At 35.3% G+C, this 22,271-nt stretch overlaps 1 protein-coding gene across 2 annotated transcripts in view; it reads right to left on the bottom strand.

Moving 5' to 3' along the window:
* The window catches only part of dscamb (Down syndrome cell adhesion molecule b), a 681,084-nt gene that overhangs the window by 503,867 nt on the left and 154,946 nt on the right, over positions 1-22,271 (bottom strand). For both annotated transcript variants that reach the window (XM_028800188.2, XM_028800187.2), the window contains exon 3: positions 6,042-6,188. In XM_028800188.2, the coding sequence (XP_028656021.1) occupies positions 6,042-6,188 (147 nt within the window). The remainder of the gene's footprint in view (positions 1-6,041; positions 6,189-22,271) is intronic.

Here is a 22,271-nt window from a genome sequence, read left to right as displayed (position 1 = left end):
CACCTTCTGTACCTAGGCAGCTCTCAGCTTATCTTCAGTCTTGCTTGCTTTGCTAACACATGGCCTTTGAATGTAGTATTGACAGAACCCACATGGCTGTCTCATAATGGCTACCAAGATAGAGTTGTTTTTATCATGGTCTTCTCTACACAACCAGATGGTGTGAGAGAGTAAGGTAAAGTCAAGGCAAGGCAAGGCAAGGCAACCAACCTCATAGCCTTCTTACAACAAAACACAAACCAATGGGGTGTCAGAGTAGAGAATGACCTCTGATTCAAAACCAATCATAAACAGCCATACTAATAGAATTAGTTTATCTGTACCTTGCTAGGCCATCTACCAATGAAATTCGCTCAGGTACAACTCATCCCCCAGTTGCTTTGTGTAGCAAGTTTAAGTCCTTCCTGCAGTGGGTGGCTTATAGGCTCCAAGTCCAAACACAGTCAACCTTGCCAAGCTGGTCTGATGCTCTGACCCCCCCCCCCCCCAAAAATTTCTTATCCCAAGTTAGTCCTAAAGACTGGGGGTGTTGGTTCTCAATGAAGTAAAATATGCCTCCTGAAACACTATCTAATATTACAGTACATTTGCTTCGTCTAGCTTACAAATAAAGTGAAATCACTCCACCACATAAAGTATCAACCTTCAACAGGACACAGTTTAACTGGGGCGTCATCTTGGCTCTATATAAAGGAGACAGGGAAGACAAGTACTGTATATACTGTACATCATTAACAAAATAATAAAGCCAAAGCAATTCCAAAAACACAACAAACAACAAATATACCAAAATTATATTCAAAAAACAGCAAAATCTTTAAAATGAACATACTGTACATGGAAGTAATGTACTGCATCATAAAGAAGCAAAACAGCCTAACAGAAAGATGAAAACTGCAAAAAGTTTGGAATACAATATTTTATTTTTTTCCAACCTCCTAGCAGTTAGTACGAATCATGACTAGAATTAAAATATAGCAACATACTGTAGTAATCCCACTACCTCTGCAGGTCAGACCCAATAAGTGAGAGCCAAGGTTCATAACCCCATGTTTTAAAGATGAACCAAAAGCCTTCCAATATTGACTAGTAGCTAAAACAGCTCAATACCAACGTGATTTGCCTGTGCATTACTCATTAGCACTGGAAATAAAGTCCAAGCGTGTTCAATATCAAAATCACATTATGAATGAATTGATCAATCATGCTCTCCTGTTTTCTTTAGATTTTATAAATATGGTCTGGTTTCACACTTGCAACAAATGTGCAAGAGAATAGGAGTTAAGGAAAATATTTTGTTAGTGTAGATTAAAAGAAATGGTACTAAATTAAATTCATAATTACATTTGTAAAAAAAATAAAAATAAAAAGTAAACAGTTTCATCTGTTTCCAGAACAGAAGGGAAAGCAAACTTTGAGGTGGACATATAAAAGAATCCAAAAGTATATAGACATCACTGCGATACCAGTGGTCTATGGTGTTGTATAGCACCACTCAGGGGTTGATTGCGGTAGCTTGGCTGATCGCGCACTCAAGTACAAAAGCAAGAAAAATCAGTTAGGTGTCGCATTCATATCTCAGAATAGGGGAAGGGTCACATCTGCGCCCAAATAAGACAATATAGGGAGCCTGCATGGCAGAAAGTAGAAAATGGAATAAGGAGAAAAATGGAGCAAAGATAAAAAAAGAAGAGAAAGGAAGGAATGAACGTTAAATGGGGAGGAGAAAGATTGAAAGAAAAAGAGACAGGAGGGAGAGTGCCCATGCTGAAGAGAATGGAGACAAGTGGTCGGGTGAGAGCCTCTGGGTTGCAGGAGCCTGAGACTGAGGAAGGGGCGCTCCTACTGAGCAATTTCAGGGGAGTAGGAGCGACCCGATGTGTGGGGTCTCCCTCCCATGGTTGCAGAGGGCCTGGCAATGGGGACCCACACCAAGAATAGAGAGTTGATTGCACCTGTTGGCAGGTGTGTCCTCTTACTGCGAGGTTCAGACAGGATAAATGGAGGAGACACCAGGTTTAAGAGAGAAGCATTGGAATGCGTGATTTTTGTTTTAAAAGGAACTGTCTCTTCGAATTTTAACTACGTTTTTATGAATATATTCATTGTGGATATTTTAACCTCCACATGGTCTTTTGGTTTTATGGATTATTTATAATTATTGAAGAGCATTTGAATCACTGCACTATTTATTTGAGCACTGTTTGATTTTTTAGGATTCATTTTAATAAAAGTACTGAGGGCTTTTACACCTACCCCTTGCTGCATGTGTGTGTCCTCATTTGCCCGGATCATCTCAGTTCATGACTATTGACGGTTTGAATTCAAGAGACTTCCAGAACCAAGAGGGGATCATGGAGCTGACCCAGACAGTCACAATCAAATAGTAATAATCTTTACCACAGTAGTCTTTCCAAAAACAATACAATAGAATATACAATAAAACCAATTAATAAAACAATACATTTAACACCAGTATTCCTGCGATTAACTGAAGACAAGGTGAAACCATACTAGTAGGTGAATTATAGCTTTGATTTTTATTAAATATGATTGACAAAGAAGTGTAAATTCATGTTTGGACAATAAAAAAGCAACACCATGATGAAGGTGTGACCTAGAAACTATAGCTATACTGGAATCGAAACCATTATGTGTCATAACATAAATTGCTTTACTATACGTGAGCATCTTAACAGCTTTGGGTTCGTGTTCACTTCACGAGACACTATATAATATATCCAGTACTATGATTAAATATTATGAGGCAGATACCTTTAAAAGTTATTTTCTCCTGTTAGGAGATTTTTATTGGATTCAAGAAGTGAGGTTTTTATAAAGTTACTTATTCCAGAGAATAGTTAGCAATACAATTTTTTTTTTTTTAATTTTTGTCTCCTATGACACCATTTTGTTTTTAAATAAGTGCCACCATTTCGGAGACTTGCTGCCAAGACGTGATATCCTGTTGCTAAGATGCGATTCCTGGACTTCACGCGTCAGGATCTCACTATCGTGATGCTTTATAAGCTGCCGTTGCATGTTCTAGAACGTCCAAAACTGCTATTGCTCTCGAAAGACTTGCACTTTGTTTTTTTTTGTTTTTTTTAATTCTCTCATGCTTTTTATGTATAATAAAATCCAGCTCTAGTTTGCCTACTTTGATTTTTGATTTATGAGATTATGACAATAATATAGTTTGATTTTGTGGCTAAAATCCCTAGTAGTATTTTGGTTCACACCAGTCTGCTGGTCCCATTTTGCACTTCAGTGGCTTGTCACAGTTATGTCATACATGGCACAACATTCTATTGGTAAAAACAATCCCATTAAATAGACAGTTCAAGGCTCCTTTGACTTAGACCTCTGGACTTCAAAGTTAGGCTTTTTTATTCTGCTAGCAAATGCCTTTCTATTAAGGTTTACTAAACATTTTTAGCTTTAAAGAACATGACAGATATTCAAAACATTTCTTCTGATTCAAAAAGTCCTTTTTGTGAAAGGGACAAGACTTGGTTTTGTCACATTAATGGCAACCTTTCTTACAATTCTGAATGTAGAGAGCTTAAAACACCCACAACCTGAATACTCAGGCATTATACTTGTGTTACAATACTAAAAATGTTCGGCAGCTGGGAGAGTTACATAAGGAGTCCTTATTCATAAGCTATACTGCTTGAGCTGCGTTAATGTGCAATAGACCATTTTTCAAAAATAATCCCATTATGATTAAAGCTGTACCATTTCTTATATATCTTATAAAAAGGATAATGGGGTATTTTGGAGATGGGTATTATATTTACATTCACTTTCAATTGAAATTCTGGAACTGTGAAATCAATAAGCATACATGGAGCACAGCAGCTTCCAGTCAAAAAACTATTTTAAATGGAAAGAACATGTAGAACAGAAGACTTCTCTGTTACAAACCAATACCCATTATTAAAAAGGTTGATAGACATATTTAGTCATTAAGACAACAAAAAAAAAGTTTTGCATTATGCCTATCATGCGCACTAAATAAATACAATGATTTAGAAACAATTCCAGAGGCCATCACCCAAACCAACAAGGCCTCAAAAACACAATAAAACCGAAAAGGAAACATACACAACAGAGCACACAGAAAAGTAAACTGACTCATCTAATGATGTACCCAAGTAAAGCAGGGATCTTGGCCCTTCTGAACTACTGTGGATAGATTTGCAAAGTGAGGCACTAAGCCAGAGGTCTAGGTTCAATTACTGTATGAGCTTTGCCACCATCTACGTGAAATCAATGGTCCTACTGTCAGTGTGGGTTCTCTCTGGCTATTGCAATTTAATAGTATGTCTAAGGAAATCTGTATTCAACAGTGGATGATTAGCCTAATAGCCAACTGTCCATCATTCATTTTTTAAACTGACTTTGTCCAATACAGGGTTTGGCCACTTTGGATACAAAGCAAGAACCAATCCGGAATGGGCAGCAGTCTACCCAAGGACATATGCATAACCAGACTTATTCATAAACAGCTAATTTAGGGAAATCAATTAGTTTAGCCTGCATGTAATTTGGAGGTCACCAGATTTCTTGAGGGAAAACAAATCTACATACATATGTAATACTACACAAAGAACTGGCTGAGCCAGCAATTAAACATTGCTTTCTGGAGCTATTAGGCAGTAGTTTAACTTGTATGCCATAAGGCTGTCCTCAGTAGCAATATTCTAGGGCACAAAATAACATTAAAACATTATACCATATCACACCAGAATTTTCTAGCTCATACCATTCTGATAGTACATATAAATACCAGCTTAGCTTCTTATATAAGCGCTATAAAAACATTCCTCAAAAGGCAAAAAAGCTGGTAATTCTAAAGTGCAAAAAAATGGAAAATGTAAAGGAATCTTAATCAGTATTCAGCATTACTAATATGTTGACATTCTTCACTAGATATAGGTTTGCAAATTGTATTAATAGTTAAATATCACCACCATAATTTTGTGTTTAGAAAATATGTACTACATAGTCAGGAAACGAAAACAACACTGATTACTTTAGTCACAATAGTTTAGTGCTTTCAATAATCACTAATTTGTCAAAAAAAAAACAAAAAAACAGAACCAATGATATACAGTACTGTACCTACAAGGCGCCTATGAATAAATAAAATGTATTACAAGCTTAAGGCCTTCTGTGTACAACAACAAAAAAAGGGAAACTATAAATTGATCTGTGGGTAGACTGATGTGATAACATTACTTGGCATCTATTAATATTTGCACTACTTTCAACCATAATGTATTTATCAATCTATCTTCCTTCTCACACTTTAAGTAAAATGGAAAATTTCCCCTAGGGAATACCTATTGCAAAAAAAAAAAAAAAAAAAAGTGTCCCATTTAACTGATATAAAGGATCTATGATGCATGCAATGACTGCAATTGTGGAACAAGTGGGTCAATATAGAGCACTAATGTGACATGACTGGCATACTGTACATTGTGCTTACACACTGCTGACCAGTGAGGGCTTTATTGTCTAGAAGCCGAGGTTGAAACCAATTAAATATGACATAGCTAGGTCTGAAAAAGCACTACAGAAAAATCTACCAAGGCTGCAAATAAATATTATTGAAGAACTATTATATTGGTTAGCAGGCAAAAATCAGTCATAACCAACCCTACTTATCTTACAGTCACTGAATTCATATCATATACATTTGATACATGTCCTTATTTGTTACCATACAAGTAATATAATGCATACACTGACCTGATATCATATATTGAATGTGGGCAGAGCCACCATTCTCATGGCCTCTATGACTAAATAGTATTTGAATTTAAATTTTGGGGGAAAAAAGTTTGTATTCTAGGTACAAATGTACAGCTCTACTATGAACATCACTTAACATAGTTAAAAGTCACAAATGCAAAGCATAATTCTTTTTATATGCCTAACAGAGCACATAGTGGATGTGCAGAGTATAACTACAACTTATATTGGAAACCTATTGAAAAGCACCATGAAAAACCAATGTTTATCAGTCATACCTGAGACAAGTGAGACTGTGTCTTTCTCCCAAGACACAACAGTGACATAAGCCACGACAGAAGCTGGGATAATGCACTTGAAGACCGCTACATCGCCTCTCATGGCTTTCTGGTCCTCCACTCTGATTGAATACGGCTCCCGTAAAACTAGAAAACAAAAAATTGAATCCAAGAACATTAATACAAATGTTATAAGTTTTGTTTATAGTAAAATTTTGCCAATTACGCCAAAATCAATTTATTAAAAGATTCCCATTGTGTACCAAAACATCACCAATTTTATGTATTAATTACCCACCAAGATATACAGTATACTGATAAATTGAGTAAAGGAGGGGGCATATGCTGAATCCTTTGGAATTACCAGAATTTCTGCATGAATTTATAATAACAATGTGGTTTGATCTTTGACTAACTCATAACAACAGGCAAACAATTGTAATCGTGCTTGTCAATACTGAACACATTATATAAATATTCATAGTCGAGGCTGGAAAAAGTATGCAAGCTTCTAGTAAGTGGATGATAGAAAGACCTTCAACAAATGTTTTCTGTGTCAGTTAATCACATTTTAGGAAGAGTGTTACACCCTTCTTCTTACAAATTTGTTTAGGTCATTGATGTCTCTGGGAGTTTGCTTGTGAATAGCCCTCTTGAGGTCATGCCAGAACATCTCAAGTGGGTTGAGCTCTCAACTATGCCTGGTTATTCCAGGACACAAATTTCTTCCTGCTTAAGCCATTCTTTTGATTTACTCTTGGGAGTCACCCACTGCCTTGCTGCATTACTCAACTTTTATTACACTTAGGTGATTGACCGCTAACCTAATGTCCTGCTATAAAATTTCTTGATACGGTTTTGAAATTTTATCACCATCTTTTAACACCATCTTTTAACACCATCTACTCAAAGCACCGTGATGTTCCAACAGTGATGGATTAAAAGCCAGAAGTCTGCATGACCATCATCATCAAGTCCTTCCATGAGAACTCTAAATACAAAGAGGACTATTTCATTTATGTTAGGTAGAATGCCCAGAGGGGACTAGGCAGTCTCGTGGCCTGGAACCCCTGCAGATTTTATTTTTTTTCTCCAGCTGTTTGGAGTTTTTTTTTTTTGTTTGTTTTTTCTGTCCCCCCTGGCCATCGGACCTTACTCTTTTTCTATGTTAACTAATGTTGTCTTATTTTAAATTTCTTATTTTGTCTTTTATTTTTATTTTCCTCATTATGTAAAGCACTTTGAGCTACTTTTTTGTATGAAAATGTGCTATATAAATAAATGTTGTTGTTGTTGAACTCATTGTTCACTCTGTGATAGTAAGCTGTCTAGGTCATGCACCATGTTGCGCACTGAAACCCCATTTCAATATGAGTGTACAGCGTTTCTTTTTTTTTTTTCATTTTCATTAAACAGTGTTGCACGTCTCTACCTAAGAGTTCAACTTTTGCCTCATTCTTCCATTGTCCTAGAATAGTTGTTAAACATTCAGGTGTTTTTTACAACTGTGCAACAAAGATTCTTTTGGAGAGCAGTGGTTTCCTCCATAAACCACATTCTTGCAGTGTTTTTCTTAAAGAACACATATAAATAGGGAATTTGGCAAGTTCTTATAATTTCTGCATGTCCGCTCATATGACATTGTTACATTTAACCTCTTTCTGCACTGTATGCATCACTCTAGCTGTGATTATTGAAGGATGCCAACTCCTACAGAGAGTAGCAACAGTTTTGAATTTACTCCATTTGTTGACAGTTTCTCTTACTATGAACTGATGAACACTCTGGCCTTTAGAAAAGCTTTTATAACCTTCTCCATATGAATGCATCTCTAGAGTTCTAAGGTCCTCTAATATACATTAGATTATGGCATTGTTAACATAAACTGATCATTCTTGTAAGTAATTAAAGTTTTTGTGCCTTTTCTTTTTTAAATACTATAGAGCACCTACTGTACATCCCTTCTTCATTCTAATCTCTTTGGCTGGAGCACCAGACTCCAATTAGCTTTTGGAGAAGTGATTAGTCTAGAGGTTCATATGCTTTTTCAAACCTGGACTATACATATTTAAATAAAATATTTAGTATTGACAAAAAGAAGTACATCTGTTTGTACATTATGTGTTTAAGTAGATTGTGTTGGATTATTTCTGGGACTCACTTGGTTAAACATGAGACCACTTTTTTATGAATTGTTGCAGAAATCTAGGGAATTCCAAAAGGTCCAAAACAAATTCCTTGCAAACTTGTTATAGTACGTTCAGCTATTTTCAAAACATCACCCAGTCCAGAATGTATACTTTAGAACGTGAATAAAGAAATACTGATTAACTTTGAACAGGATATTTTATGGACCTACGCTCTACAATTTTGAGGAAGGTTCTCCTAATCACCCAGTGTCCCCATTCATACTTGTATTCATTCCAAATGTTCCATTTTGGGCTTGAATTCTAGAGCTTATGAACCACAATGCAATGTGATGTTCACAGACACTGTTTGGTGACCCAGACTGTTATAATTGAAGGTGAAAGAGACTATCACAACACTGCCAAATTTTAGGACACAGAACAGACTCACTCACTCGTATCAGAAGAATACAGAATTAACACCTAATTGTTAGACTTGAAAGGAATCTTGACTTCTTAGAGACAACACACGTACAACATGCAAATAAGCAAATTCAACACAGATGGAATTTCGACTTGACCAGCTGACCTGACCATATACATCCCTGACATTTTTCTGTATTTTATGACTATTTACTATATGTTTAGTTAAACATGAAGTAACCTGCAAAGTAAACTAAAACCAAACACAATGAACAAACAAAACCTGATTCTGTAATGCATGTGAAAATGGAATAACAAAGCTTCAATTTTATATTGTTCATTTTTTTTTTTTTAACCAAAGCTCTGGTCTACAGTGGATCAGTACGGGTCAGATCAGACCGGGCAACTTTTATACTGACAAACATGGTGATGCACTAAATTGATAGCAGTAGTGATACAGGTTGCAGTTTTTCTTCAGTGAAGTTATTAGGTAGAGGATATAATCAAGTTTGTGTTTCTCCTGTTTTTAATTAAACCCTTTAAAAATCAATTATTTATTGGGGTAATGTCAAAAAAGTACATAGGCTCCAAAAAAGATGTTAATTGTGGTGACAATTTATGAAGCAATGACAACTGTTAAACTACTTATCGAACACTTGAATCTTCTGCTTAGCTGTCCCCCTTCAGAATGGTTAAGGGTCAGTGCAGAGGCACTAACTTGTCAGTATAAAACCATCTGTTATATTCCTGCACACTATGACAGACAGCAATGATTGGTTTAGTAAAGTTGTTTTTAGAAATTCTGCCTAATTATCCACTCTCCCTTACAAATGTAACCTAATAAAAAAAATCATGTATCACACTTTTTTGATTAAGTGTGTTTTTTGGCTTACGTGGCTTGGTATTAGAAAAAGCTGATTTAGGAAACAGAGGAGATGACAGATGTTTTTTGTAAATATAATAAATATTGCCTATTTAATTTCATGTATGCTTCTGTAATAAATTATGCCTCAATACTAATAAAGGTTACTGAACTATGAGAACTAAAATAGTCATTTTAATTGCTTCTATTGTCAATTTCATTCAGTTCAAGAAAGGGCAATTTTTAGGCTTCAGTCCAAAACAAGTAATTATTATGAAATAGGGTACAGAACCTAATTTAAACCTTACATGCTGTTCAGGTCAAATTTGACCTGTTTTGATATTTAAACAGCAGTAAAAATACCCTAAATGTCATTCTTTTGCCTGAAATTTGATGACTTTTCCTAAAGTGAACCAAAATGCACAAAAATGAAACTATTTTAAAAATATATACTGTTGTACAAGCGCTACAAATTTTTTACATTGAGGCTGTTCCAATTCAAATTTGACCTGTATCTATTGAGACAGATTTTAGATCCACCGGTGAGGGGTCAAATCAAGAAAAATGGTGATTTTAAGGAATCTTGAGACTGTGAAACTGTGAATGCCATGTCTGTGTGTATTTTTTATGGGAGAGTGGTAACAGACACTGTCACAAGAACTGTCTGTGTCACCACCACATTTGCCCAAATTCCCGCTGAGACAGGCACCTGTTGGTTTTTGAAGGGTCATGGGGGAATCTCAAAACAATGAAATAGTAAAACAGCACAGGAGTGTTGAGCTTGGTCAGGCACTCCTGAAGAAGAAAATTACAGTGGTTGGCACTGTGAGGTGGAACAAGCCTGAGCTGCCACCCACTCTGATTACAAGGAGGAAAGAGGTCATTTGCATTCACCCATGACTCCACAGTTGTCTCATATATGCAAATGAGGAACAAGAATGTCATCCTTATAAGCACATTACATAAGGCTGCAAATGTTAGCGCACAGAAGGACAGAAAACCAGCCATCATCCTTGACTATAATGTCAAGAAAGGAGGAGGAGTGGACAACCTTGACAAAGTAACCTGCACATACAGCTGCAAGAGGAGAACTGCCCACTGGTCTCTCACAGTATTCCACAATATCATTGTCACATCAACCGTCAATGCCTTTGTTATATGGAATGTGCTGAACCCTGACTGGAGGGCAAGCAAGAGGAACTGAAGGAGGCTCTTTTTTTGGGGGGGGGGGGGGGGGGGGGGGGGGGGGGGGGGGAGGGGGGGGGGGTTAGGTAAAACTGAACATGATATTGTGTCATAGTAGATGTTTTTCTGCAAAAATGACTGTTATCAAACCTAAAAAATACATTCTTGCTGGTCTCTGAAACATTAATTAAGGATTAATCATCCATTTATTAGTGTCAGATAGGCTATTTATACATTTGAAATAGATCTGTAGATCAAATTTTTATAGCCACTTATTATGAGGGAATTCTTGGCCTGGGTCAAAATTGACCCAGACCATACTGTGAAGGCATAAAATATGAATAGTATGTAAGGGTAAAGGAATAAGAAGAGGACTGAATAATATCTATCAAATGGCATTACATGTGGTTTTTGTAAACAAAAAATGCATTATTTAGTGAAGAGGCCTTAACCTGGCTTCCCTTGGTTGACCTAAAAATATTACTGGCTTCCAGTGCTTTTAAAGTGGGTCAGAAAACCTACAAGGATATTTTGTGAAGAAGTTTATTTCAAAGGAATGAGAGGGAAAAAAAAACTGGATGAGGAATTAGTGTAAGAGGTAATGACACCTTTAGTAAGTGGAATAGTGGCTCTGAGACTAAGGATTTGCACTGGTATCTGGAAGGTTGCCGTTCAAATCCCGTTACTGCCAGAAGGGATCCTACTCTGGTGGGCCCTTAAGCAAGGCCTTTAACCTGAAAATTGCTCCGGGGATGCTGAACAATGGCAAACCATGTGCTCTAACCTCCAAAGGTCATGTGAAAATACAACTTCCCCTCTGGGATTAATACAGTTTACCAAAAAAAAAAAAAAAAAATGGATCAAAGAAACTGGGTTAGTGATTGCATTTACACATTTTGCTTAAGATATTGGTAACCAAGGATGGCAAAAGAAGGCTGAATTGAAAAACAATATTATTTTGAGAAATATTTTCCAAAGAAACTGAAAATCCCAATAAAATTAAAATTTTATACAAACATTATTGGCCATAAGTGTGTTCCTGCACCAAACTGTATTATTTTCACACATTTGTTTTTTTGTCTTTTTGGGTTCTTTACATTTAGGTTTCCTCTCAATTGCCACAACATAAAAGGTTTGGTTACCTTTAAATTGACCCCGTATAAGTAAATGTGGCCACAGATGAACAGGTTTGGTTTCTGTCTAGGTAGGCACCATCATCTATATTCTATAGTGTGCTTAGCAGGTCAGGCAAATGAATGAAAGATTTGACAAAAAAAAAATCTTAATTAACCAATTATGGACAGGATGTCCAGAGTTTATAACAACCAATGATATTTAGTAACTAACGAATTATCACATTTCATGCAAATCAACAAATTATGTAAGATCTGAAAGTTTTATTAATTCATAAGTTTAATTTACTTTTTATTCTGTCACTCATGCTGCAGACCAATAAAAGTTGATAATTGTAATGAAATCATTTAATATGTAATAAGAAAATGTCAACTGCAAACAGTTATGGGAAATGTTTCTTTCATAAAAAATTGTATTTTATGATTCATGGTATGTGGGTCAGATTTAAAGAAGTGTTTTGAGTAATTTTTCATTATGTTGCATATATAGAGGCAATATACAGATTATTGTAGATAAAAGAGGTGACATTTGCATGAGAAATAAAAAGATTTTCTTTATCTTTAATAGACCAAATAAACAATTAGAAATTAATTTAGTCTACCAAAATTGCCTACAATAAAAAAAAATAAATCCAGTGAAAATATACAACGCTCAGTATGATAAAATAAAAATAGAATTTTTATTAAAGCTATAAAATAATGAACAAGTAGGAAAGAACACTCTGCATATAACAAACAAGTAGAATACAAGTAGTGCATTCACCATACAAAATTGAAATAAAAGTATTGTTTTAATATACATTTAATATATAATAAAGATAACATGTATTACAAATCACTTTAAACACCATTTTATCTTGGCAGGTAGTTGATTGATGCAGAGAGTCAAGCATGTTAGGTACACATGATGAGATCACATAATGTAAGGTATATTATTGAAATTAGAGGTGTAGTATACAGAGTCATCGTTGTCATTCCAGGCAAGACATTCTTTCACCATCTTTAGTTAGAAATCTTCTAAAATTTAAGGAGGCAAACTGCATAAATGCAATCACTAACCCAACATCTTCAACTCAGAGTGACAGAGTTTAGTAAACTAACAAAGAAATTACATTCAATAAATAGCTTTGTTAGATTTCTAGACTTCATTTTTAATTATGTAGTTTAAGAACATAATTAAGTGAATGTCCAAATGTTGCATTTTGAGTCCTGTGTGTTTGATTAGAAGCACATCTTTATAAAGACATATGGGCACTTCTGTGATGGAAAGCTGTACAGTACTGCCTGAGGCTGATTCCTGCTTTGCACCATATCCTATCTGGAAAGACTTCACCTCCTCATGACCCTGAACTGAATTAAAATAAATGATAATGTTAAGGGCTTTTCATAAAAAAAAAAAAAACAAAAAAAAAAAAACACTTGGCAGCATTTGTGTTAGTACCATGAAATATATCATGTCTTTGTCTTGTGTTAAAAGATAATAATAACCCTAAAGTATCTTATATGCAATAAATCAGAACCAGAATTACTTTTATTAATGCACAGGAATTAAAGTTACTAGACTTGGAGTTGCATATAACACTTAAAAATAACATAATATACAGTAGCTTAAACAATTTACATTATAAACAGTTGCAGAATAGTGCAATTGTTAAGGAGATGTGCAAATGATACACATATGAAAGCATGTGTGTAGATATATATACACATGTACATTTACTGTATATACACACAATCACACTTTCAATCAGTATATGAAAGAACACATAAATAAGTGTGAAAGACACGTTAAATTACTGGTGTGTGAGGGCTATGACTCTGGGAAAGAAAATGCTTAGGTTTCCGTTAGTTTTAGTTTTATGAAATGTTTACCACAGGGAGTATTAAAAACAATGGATTACCTGGGTGAGATGAGTCAGTGGTGATCCTTTTGACATGGTTTGTGACACTAGATGCATACTGGTCAGCAACAGATGGAAACCAATTATTTTTTTCAGCAGACCTCACAACACACTGTAATTTATTTTGTGAGAGGATCGTTGCTTGAACCAAACCAGAAAATAACGTGATCACACTTTCAATTATGACTTTGTAGAATTGAACTAGGGTGAGCTGGGAAATATTTCATTTCTTTAGCTGGGGAATAAAAAGTGCATCTATTGCTGAGTCTTCTTAGTGAAGAAAGTGGTATTAACATTCCAGCTGAGAGAGTGTGACAGTTGTGCCCATTTTCACTGCTCGGTGGTACTGAGTACCAGGTTATTTGTTGGTCACCAAGACAAGATTAGTCACCTCCTTTCCATATGTTGTTTCATCACCACTAGTCCAATAATGGTGTTGTCAAAAAAGAAGAGCATTCTCCACCAAAACCTTATCATATACTGTACCTGATCAGCAAAAAATTCTGTGGCTTCCAGTGGCTGCAATAGATGATGGCTTTAAATCAAGTGTTGCCATAGTTTTCTTTCCGAAATTCAAAATGTTAACTTCAAACAAAAGGTGGCAGCTCACATCCCCTGAAAACTGGTCTGGTGATGGTCTGTGTTGAGTTCTAATATTGTCCTTGTGTCTACACAGTAACAGCAAGTGTGCCTTTTTCTTTGAGAATATGCCCTGAAATAAAGTTGAGCCATGTCAAAAGGTAATTCCTGCCTTATGTTCGATGTTGCCAATATAACCTCTTGTAACCATATACTGTAAGTGAATTGGCATAATTGAAAATAGGTGTATTTAAAGCTAACATTTTGAAAAATAATTCATATTTATACACAAACACTCAATCTTATTTAATTCTGAAATTACTGCATGTAGTACTAGGGTGTTGTACCGTGTTGGCCATTATGGATGTAGAGATACGTTAAGCAAAATAACACCTTTTATTGGCTAACTAGAAAGATTACAATATGCAAGCTTTCAAGGCAACTCAGGCCCATTCATCAGGCAAAGCTTGCATATTGTAATCTTTCTAGTTAGCCGAAAATACTGCATATAAGGCATTCCAATCTTCTATTAAACCACTGACTTCTCAAATTGTTATTCACTACACAGTTAATAACATGGTTAATAGATAAGATTAGCAGTGCAGTGCTCTGTAAACTACTTAGAAAAAAGAACATTTAAGAAGGAAAAATGTAAACTAAATACAAGGCAACTAATAATAGTTTAGGAGTAGTAACAAGGAGTAACAAGCCCAACTGTCTCAAACAGTTGTCTTTCACTTTGAAAGTCAGTTATTGTATGGCACAAATTGAAAAAAAATATTTTAAGTATGCCAAAGACTGGATTTTTTTCCTATTGAAAAGTTGCCTGTTATAATAATGATGTTTTCTCTTTTCTTTACAAAATAATCCAAACCAATAGCACAGGTGGTTGTATGATGCACATTCAAAATTCTTTAGACACAAAATTGAAACACAGAAGGTTGGATGTTTGGGGATGTTGTGTTAATAAGTCATAGCATGATAGGATTTTCAATTTAAGACAACATGCCTGTAGCATTTAAAAGAAATATCTGAAAATCTCAAATTCATTGAGAAACATGACACCCATTATTCTTGAGTTGGATTCTCTGACAGTGAGACTACCCTGTAGGTTTCGATATAGTAAACCACCAGATTCTTCACACTACACTGGAAAAAGTTGGCATCGTTAGATCTTACTTTTCCTCTTTTGTCAGATACATCTTATAATTTCAACCAAGCATTGTTAAGAGAGTGTTTGTTTCGGCTTTATATGGACTATGTGCAGAGACTGTTCCTGGCCTCATTATACATCATCTCTCTGTTCTCCATCATTTTTTTTTACATGTTTTGCTTATTGTCATTTTGCTAACAATGCCCAACTCTTTCTGATGCATCTATCCCCTTAATAATCCTAATAATGAATATCTTTATAATTTTATTTGCAAACAAACTTAATTCCAACCAAAGAACTGATCTAAACATCTACCAGTTATTTACTGAAGTCATTGAGGTACCAAAGTACTAGTCATTGTGGTGAGCTCCAAGTTAGTCAAGAATAATAGAATTATTCCTGGCAATCACCCCTTCTTCACACAGAGAATTTTATTAGGAATCTGTCCCAAGATGACTCTTTATAAAGACCATTGGTAGTATTAACCATTTTCTCTGATAATGTGCTCCACTGCAACTTCTGTAAGTACTAATTTTCTCCAGGCTGAACTACAGCAATTGTTGCTTTTTAGAGCTGTTTAGCACAATAAGAAAACATTACATTTATAACCTTCCCTCATTGTCTTTTCTTAAACTTCACCTGCCTTTGATGTTTACTTTACTGGCTACAAGTTATCTCAGATTCACAGCCTTAGTATTAGATTAACAGGCTTCTAGAAGTTGTGGCCCTGACAGTAGTCATACCATTTACACGAAGATGATCTCCATCTGATGACTTTAAACCTACTGTGCATTACATCTTAAACGTTTTCCAACAAAGGCAGAATAGTCTATCCACCAGTTTGAGCTATAAACGCCATTAACGAAGTGCAAAGTGCTATACAATATGTAAAGGTGAATTAAGTGTGTAATTATAAGACAGGTGACACTGATCGAAAGATTCAGAAGCATACATTGAATGAACATTGTTATCCTACAAGCAATGTGAGGAGTAATTAAAAGGTAAATGACATATTATGTTAAGGTGATTCATCTTTAGTAGTTTTTCTCAAGGAGCATTATGCCGAGACTCTATAAAGCACTGATGAAACCTACAGTAAGGTACTGTGTACAGTTTAATTACCATGCTATCAAAAAGGCATAGCAGCTCTAAGTGCTGTACATATAAGGCAAAAAAAAAAATCAAGATGGTAACAAAGAAACACTTAACTCAAAGAGAATTTGCGACAATCTTTCAAATCACGTAGTTTAAGTGGAAACCTAAACAGCTTTAAAATAGTCTGGATAAAATATTGAGATAATTTAGCGATTAACAAACTAAACAAGCCTGAAGAAGTGAATAGTCTCATTTTGTTTGGTAGGCTTTGCATATTTCTAATACAAAGGGCTGAAGTGATTTTCAGATTAAGTTCCAAGTCCTGAAATTCTTGACTTTAACCTTCAGTTGTATCCAAATTCATGTTCAAGCAACAACAATTTCTAAGTCACTACAATAGACACACATCCAAACTCTTGTTTTAAAATTGCATCTTTCTATATGGAACATCAAATCAGGACACAAAGTATGGATATACACTTTGGTACAGCTTTAAGCATATGTGTTTTTACATTTGGAACATGTGCAGGTGAAATGACTTGTTCAGGGTCCCAAAAGGAGTTGACAGTGAGGGTTATGCTGAGAGCGATGGCAGCAGTACAACTGAAAAATCTAAACTTTAATTCCATGCTATAATTGTTTGGTATGAAGTTCAGTTCTTTAGCCACTAGGTAACACTGCATCCAAAAAATAAACATGCACTTTCTTAAAAAGAGTTTGTGGATGGATTCATTAACACATTATAAACAATTGTGAAGTTTAATGCTGCCCTTTTCCAGCTGCACACTAGGACATACAAGCACAATAACAAGACGTATACAGTGTTCTCAGTTCATATTAAAACCATAAAGTTACGTTTTTTTCAAACCAAGCCACATGAGTATTCGGACACAGCATGGGTTTTTCTACCTGGTAGACATTAAATCTTAGGATTGCATCATGTCAATGTTTTTCATTTTTTGTTATCTTCACCTTTTATTTGCCATTTTCAATGGAATTTTTTTTTTTTTTTATAATTTCTTTGTAAAAACAACACATACTCTGTATTTGTTACATTATGCTTTTCACAGTAAGGACTAAGCCAAAAAAGCTCTACATAGCAATTAACAGCACACTTGAAAATCAAACATTCATAAAAAAGAAGAATCAAGAATGGATAAACAATTGCTTCTAACTGTAGACATGCTGTTTTTTTTTTTTTTTTTTTTTTTTTTTAAAAACATCACTTCTAATGGCAATGGCAGGAGTCACCAGAAAACAGTACTTCAGAAGTGATCGTGAACAAGCCAGTTAAAATTACCAGAGCTTCAGTTATAGAAACAAGGGAATACTGTAATTGTGATTTTATGTAGAATTTCAAGGCTCCACACCTTTACAATAGCTAGTGCTGTTCCTACTTTGCACCGGCCCAGGCACTATCTGAACTGAATGTTCATTTCACCCCAATGCCTGCATCGGTTTTCTCCAGATGCTCTAGTTTCCTCCCACATCCCAAAAAATGTGGGTTTTAACATTATTTAGGATGTTTAATGACTAAGGGTATATAAGTGAGTGAGTTTCTTTGTGATGGACTGACATCCCAATGAGGAATGGATTCGGCTTTGCATCTGCCGGTCTACCTGATGATGCTTTCAAATAAAGGGATATTGAAAATGAATCAACAAATGCAATTTGAATTGCATGCCATTAAAAGCTGTGTTTTGTTTAGTAAGCACACAGCTATTAAGGGAATGGTCAGTAAGTGTGTATCTGTCTGCCTGCTTGTGTTTTACTCTTTGGTAATTGTGTTTCGAGTGTCTGATTTATTTATATAAAATACTGCAATGACCACTGACAATGACACACTGCCTTTTTTGCCTTAAAAATGTATTTTTGCTCTTTTAAAACCTCTTACTTTTATTGCAGATGTGCAGTTTTTCTTCAATCTGTCTTTACTTTGTAAGTTGGATAGGAGTTTAGAAAAACCTAGCAAATGCAGCTGGGATACCCACTAATGTAACATGCAGAGTTAACACCAAGTCTCTGGAGTTGTCGAAATGGCTATGTTTAGGTGGATTCGAGTAGTAAAATTCTTATCTGACTAGAACACTTGAGTCTCACGTGTTTTAATTAGTAGGTCTACAACTCCAATGGTGACATCTATAAGTTTTTTTGTGGCTAACCCACCAATATATCAAATACAACTGTATTTTAAGTTTAAACCGAATTCCTTTACAAGAATGTCAAAACCGGCACTAAGGTGGGTGGAAGTGGCTGCAGTGTTAGTGCAGAAGATGCTACATGATTTGAGCTATGCCTCATCACAGATATACTCGTATACATGACTCACTGGGTGCTGTTCCAATTGGCAACTGTCTCCACCATACTGGTGCAACTAAGACCAGCCTTTAAACAAATGCACATGTATGAACTAGGCAGTGAAGTTGTTAGAAAAACTTTTATTAGCTGCTTAAGATAGTGATGGTAACAGCCACAATAAGTAATTAATAAATAAGCATGTAACATGTTTACTTTCATCAAAAGAAGCTGACATGTTGCAGTGGCCCTCTCTTTTCTAAAGAGGTACAGTATTCCATCATTACATCTCCAGATATCTTCAGGGAAACACTTATAACAAATAACTGCAAACTTCACAGGAAAAGCATGGACAATTATGCTATAATACAATTAATATCTATAAGGCCTTGTATATACAAAGCAGTGATGGAAGCATCAACATCTAACTGCTGTGCCCCAAATACTTGCAGCATTAAATGTAACATCTTAAATATGTTTTGATGTCCAATTTACTTTATTTAAATGAACAATGTAATAGTTATTATTGAATGCACTAACAATGACTATCATGACAATTGATTCCAAACTTTTGGCAACTAATGCAAGTACCACACCATCCAAGTATTAAAAGAATACTATACCCCATGACATTTTTTATATGTTACCTAGCTCAAAAGGTAGTCCCATGAGGTTATAGTTTCCTGTTTATAATGTGCCTTAATTTTCTGGAAGTATATATTTAACAATAATTTGGAAAAAATATGTGTGCTTTGCCCATTTTCAGCAAACAACTGGATAACTAATATGGGAATTATGCAAAACGAGTAATGCAAGATTTTTTTGTCATTTTTCCATGGACATTTTTCACATTGCTGTTATACAGCACTGGTCACTATTGGCTTGTATTATATCCAACTTTTTTTCTGCATTGTGCATGAAAAAATTAAAGTAAACATTTTTTTTGGCCATCACCACTAAGTACATTGGGTAAGTAGCATATTAAAAAAAGATATATATATTTTTGGGTGGAGTATTCCTTTAATATTCTTGAAACAATATTATGTTGCACAGGGTTAGGGTATTGTCTTAACCTGGTGAAGATACTAAAAAAATGAAATAATGAGACAAAAGTGATAATGAATGATAAGGATCAACACTTAAAAATTAACATCTAAATATTGTATATATACAGTACATATTTTTTTCCTTCAAAGTTCATATAGCAGTTTTAGTACATATTTTGCTGTAATTACATTTACACAAAGCAAAATCTCTACATATGGAGCTACATGAATATATGATCCAGATTGATTTCTTGACTGATTGCAACTAATGCAACTGTCAGGGGTTATAGAATCAAAGAAGGTTGTAAAGGACAACCTTACTGACAATCTAGGGCTGTTGCAGAACAATACTTTTGATAACATGTCAGAATGTAAGTCAGCAGCATTGAGGTTAGAGTCTGTATCCTGTTTTTTTCCCCCAGTCTTAGTCTTATTTGTCTTTTGTATATAAAAATATACAGAACTGAAGGTATGTGATACGGTTTGCAAATTTGTAGGTAGAAATCCACAAAGGAAGAAAATAAGTCACATATCTTAATATAGTTATTTATTCTTAAGCTTTCGACAGACTAGAAGGTGTCATCATCAGAGGAAAAATTATTAGACATATACAAATCAAAGGCAATATATAGCAAATGAGGGGGTGAGGGTTCAGAGGGTGCTGGTCATAAAGTCTTTATTACTTCGGTGTCCTTTTTTTTTAAGCCTGCATATTCTTGGTGCACGTCCAAATGTCTGTTAATGGCATTTTCATTGGATAATCACGATTCAGGCAGCTCTTGGGCACTCTTAGTATTTTACTTGCACTGTGTCCCAGTTAAACGTGTGTCCAGTTAAATTGCAATGCTGGTATGGGCATATATCAGAGACGGTGGGTCATTCCTTCTGACAGCATTGCAATTCAACTGGATACACGTTTAACTGGGACATGGTGCAGGTAAGATTCGGGGTAAAATACACAGAGTGTCAGTCCTGTTAAGCCAAGTCTTTTTGTTGTTGATAATTAAGAGCCATAGGAGATACAGATTTCTTTAGTCAAAACACTCAAACCTGTAAATGTGCCTAAATATGTACAAAATACAGCAATATAGATTATACCAAGTAAAACGGAAATCCTCAAAATTACTCTTTGCCAAAGAAAATACAACAGTATATTGGCTCTAAACTACCTAAACTGAAGGACTGTAACACTTCAAGTTTATAATCAAATTACTTTGGATTGAAAAAGGACAAGCCATCATAACACAGTAAGAAAACACAGACTACACAGACTGCATGACTTAAACAGAAGACCCTGACCTGACACTGGTAGCAGCCCTCACCACTGTGCAGCCTGGTGTTTACTGGCAAGCACGAATTGAATTGAAAAAGCTGTTTTCCACATTTCTGTTCTTTCCATAACAGGGGCCTCATGTATAACGCCTTGCGTAGAATTCACACTAAAACAATGTGTATGGACAAAACTAGAAATGTGTTTACGCACAACAAAATTCAGATGCATAAAGCTGTGTGTAAGCAAACTTCTATACACTTTCCCTTTGTATATCCCAATCAAAGGGAATTTTAATGCACATGCACGCACCTACACCTTCACCGGGCTCCTCCCAGAATTCCACCCATCTGAATAAGTAAATCAATATAAATAGCCCCTTCCATTCAGTGTTTTGTAAAAAGACAATGGCAAAAACGTGGAAAAAAAAATTTCAGTGAATGCAAAATGGAGGTCCTGCTCAATGAAGTGGAGGCAAGGAAAAATGTACTATTTGGTGGCTTAAGCAGTGGTATAAGCAACACAAGAAAACTGAAGGAGTGGCACTCCGTGGCAGAGGCACTCCAAAGTTCAAATTCAGAAAGTCACACAGTGCCAAAAATGAAAAAAATAAAATAAATAAATAAATAAATAAAAGTGGTCAGATATCAAAGTCAATGTGTAAAGGTGAGTCACAGCTCATCATCTTAGTGTCAACACCGGCAATTATTGGTGGGTAACAGGGACTCATATCACCACAGGTAAAGAAGAGTTTTAATTTTTTTCGCTTACCATTATCCATATTCGTGTAAATAATTTGCATGTTTAATAAGACAAACAAGCAGGCAGCAGATGCAGTATTACTGTTTATTCTGTTTAAGACAATATTACAAGAGGTGACCCCAAACTGCACACACACCCCTGCCTTGGAACCCACTGGGCAACCATCTGGCTATGTGCTGAAGGACATTGTTCTAGAGTTACAAAATGGAATAGTGAATGCTGTAAGAGATGTGGCCCATGAACTAAGACATACTGTATAAGAGTTTACTATGTGATACTGACCACAAATTAAATGAATTGGTTAAAAAAATAAATACTACATCTGACTATCTGTTTTTACATTCTGCTAATTAAATTCAAACCAAGTTGAAACGCTGTCTAATCATTTGGTTGGTCAGGT

This window comes from Erpetoichthys calabaricus, chromosome 4 (genome assembly GCF_900747795.2).
Source record: "Erpetoichthys calabaricus chromosome 4, fErpCal1.3, whole genome shotgun sequence".
Classification (NCBI taxonomy): Eukaryota; Metazoa; Chordata; class Cladistia; order Polypteriformes; family Polypteridae; genus Erpetoichthys; species Erpetoichthys calabaricus.
Note: the sequence above shows the minus strand (reverse complement) of the source record. Positions and strands in the feature narration are given on the sequence as shown.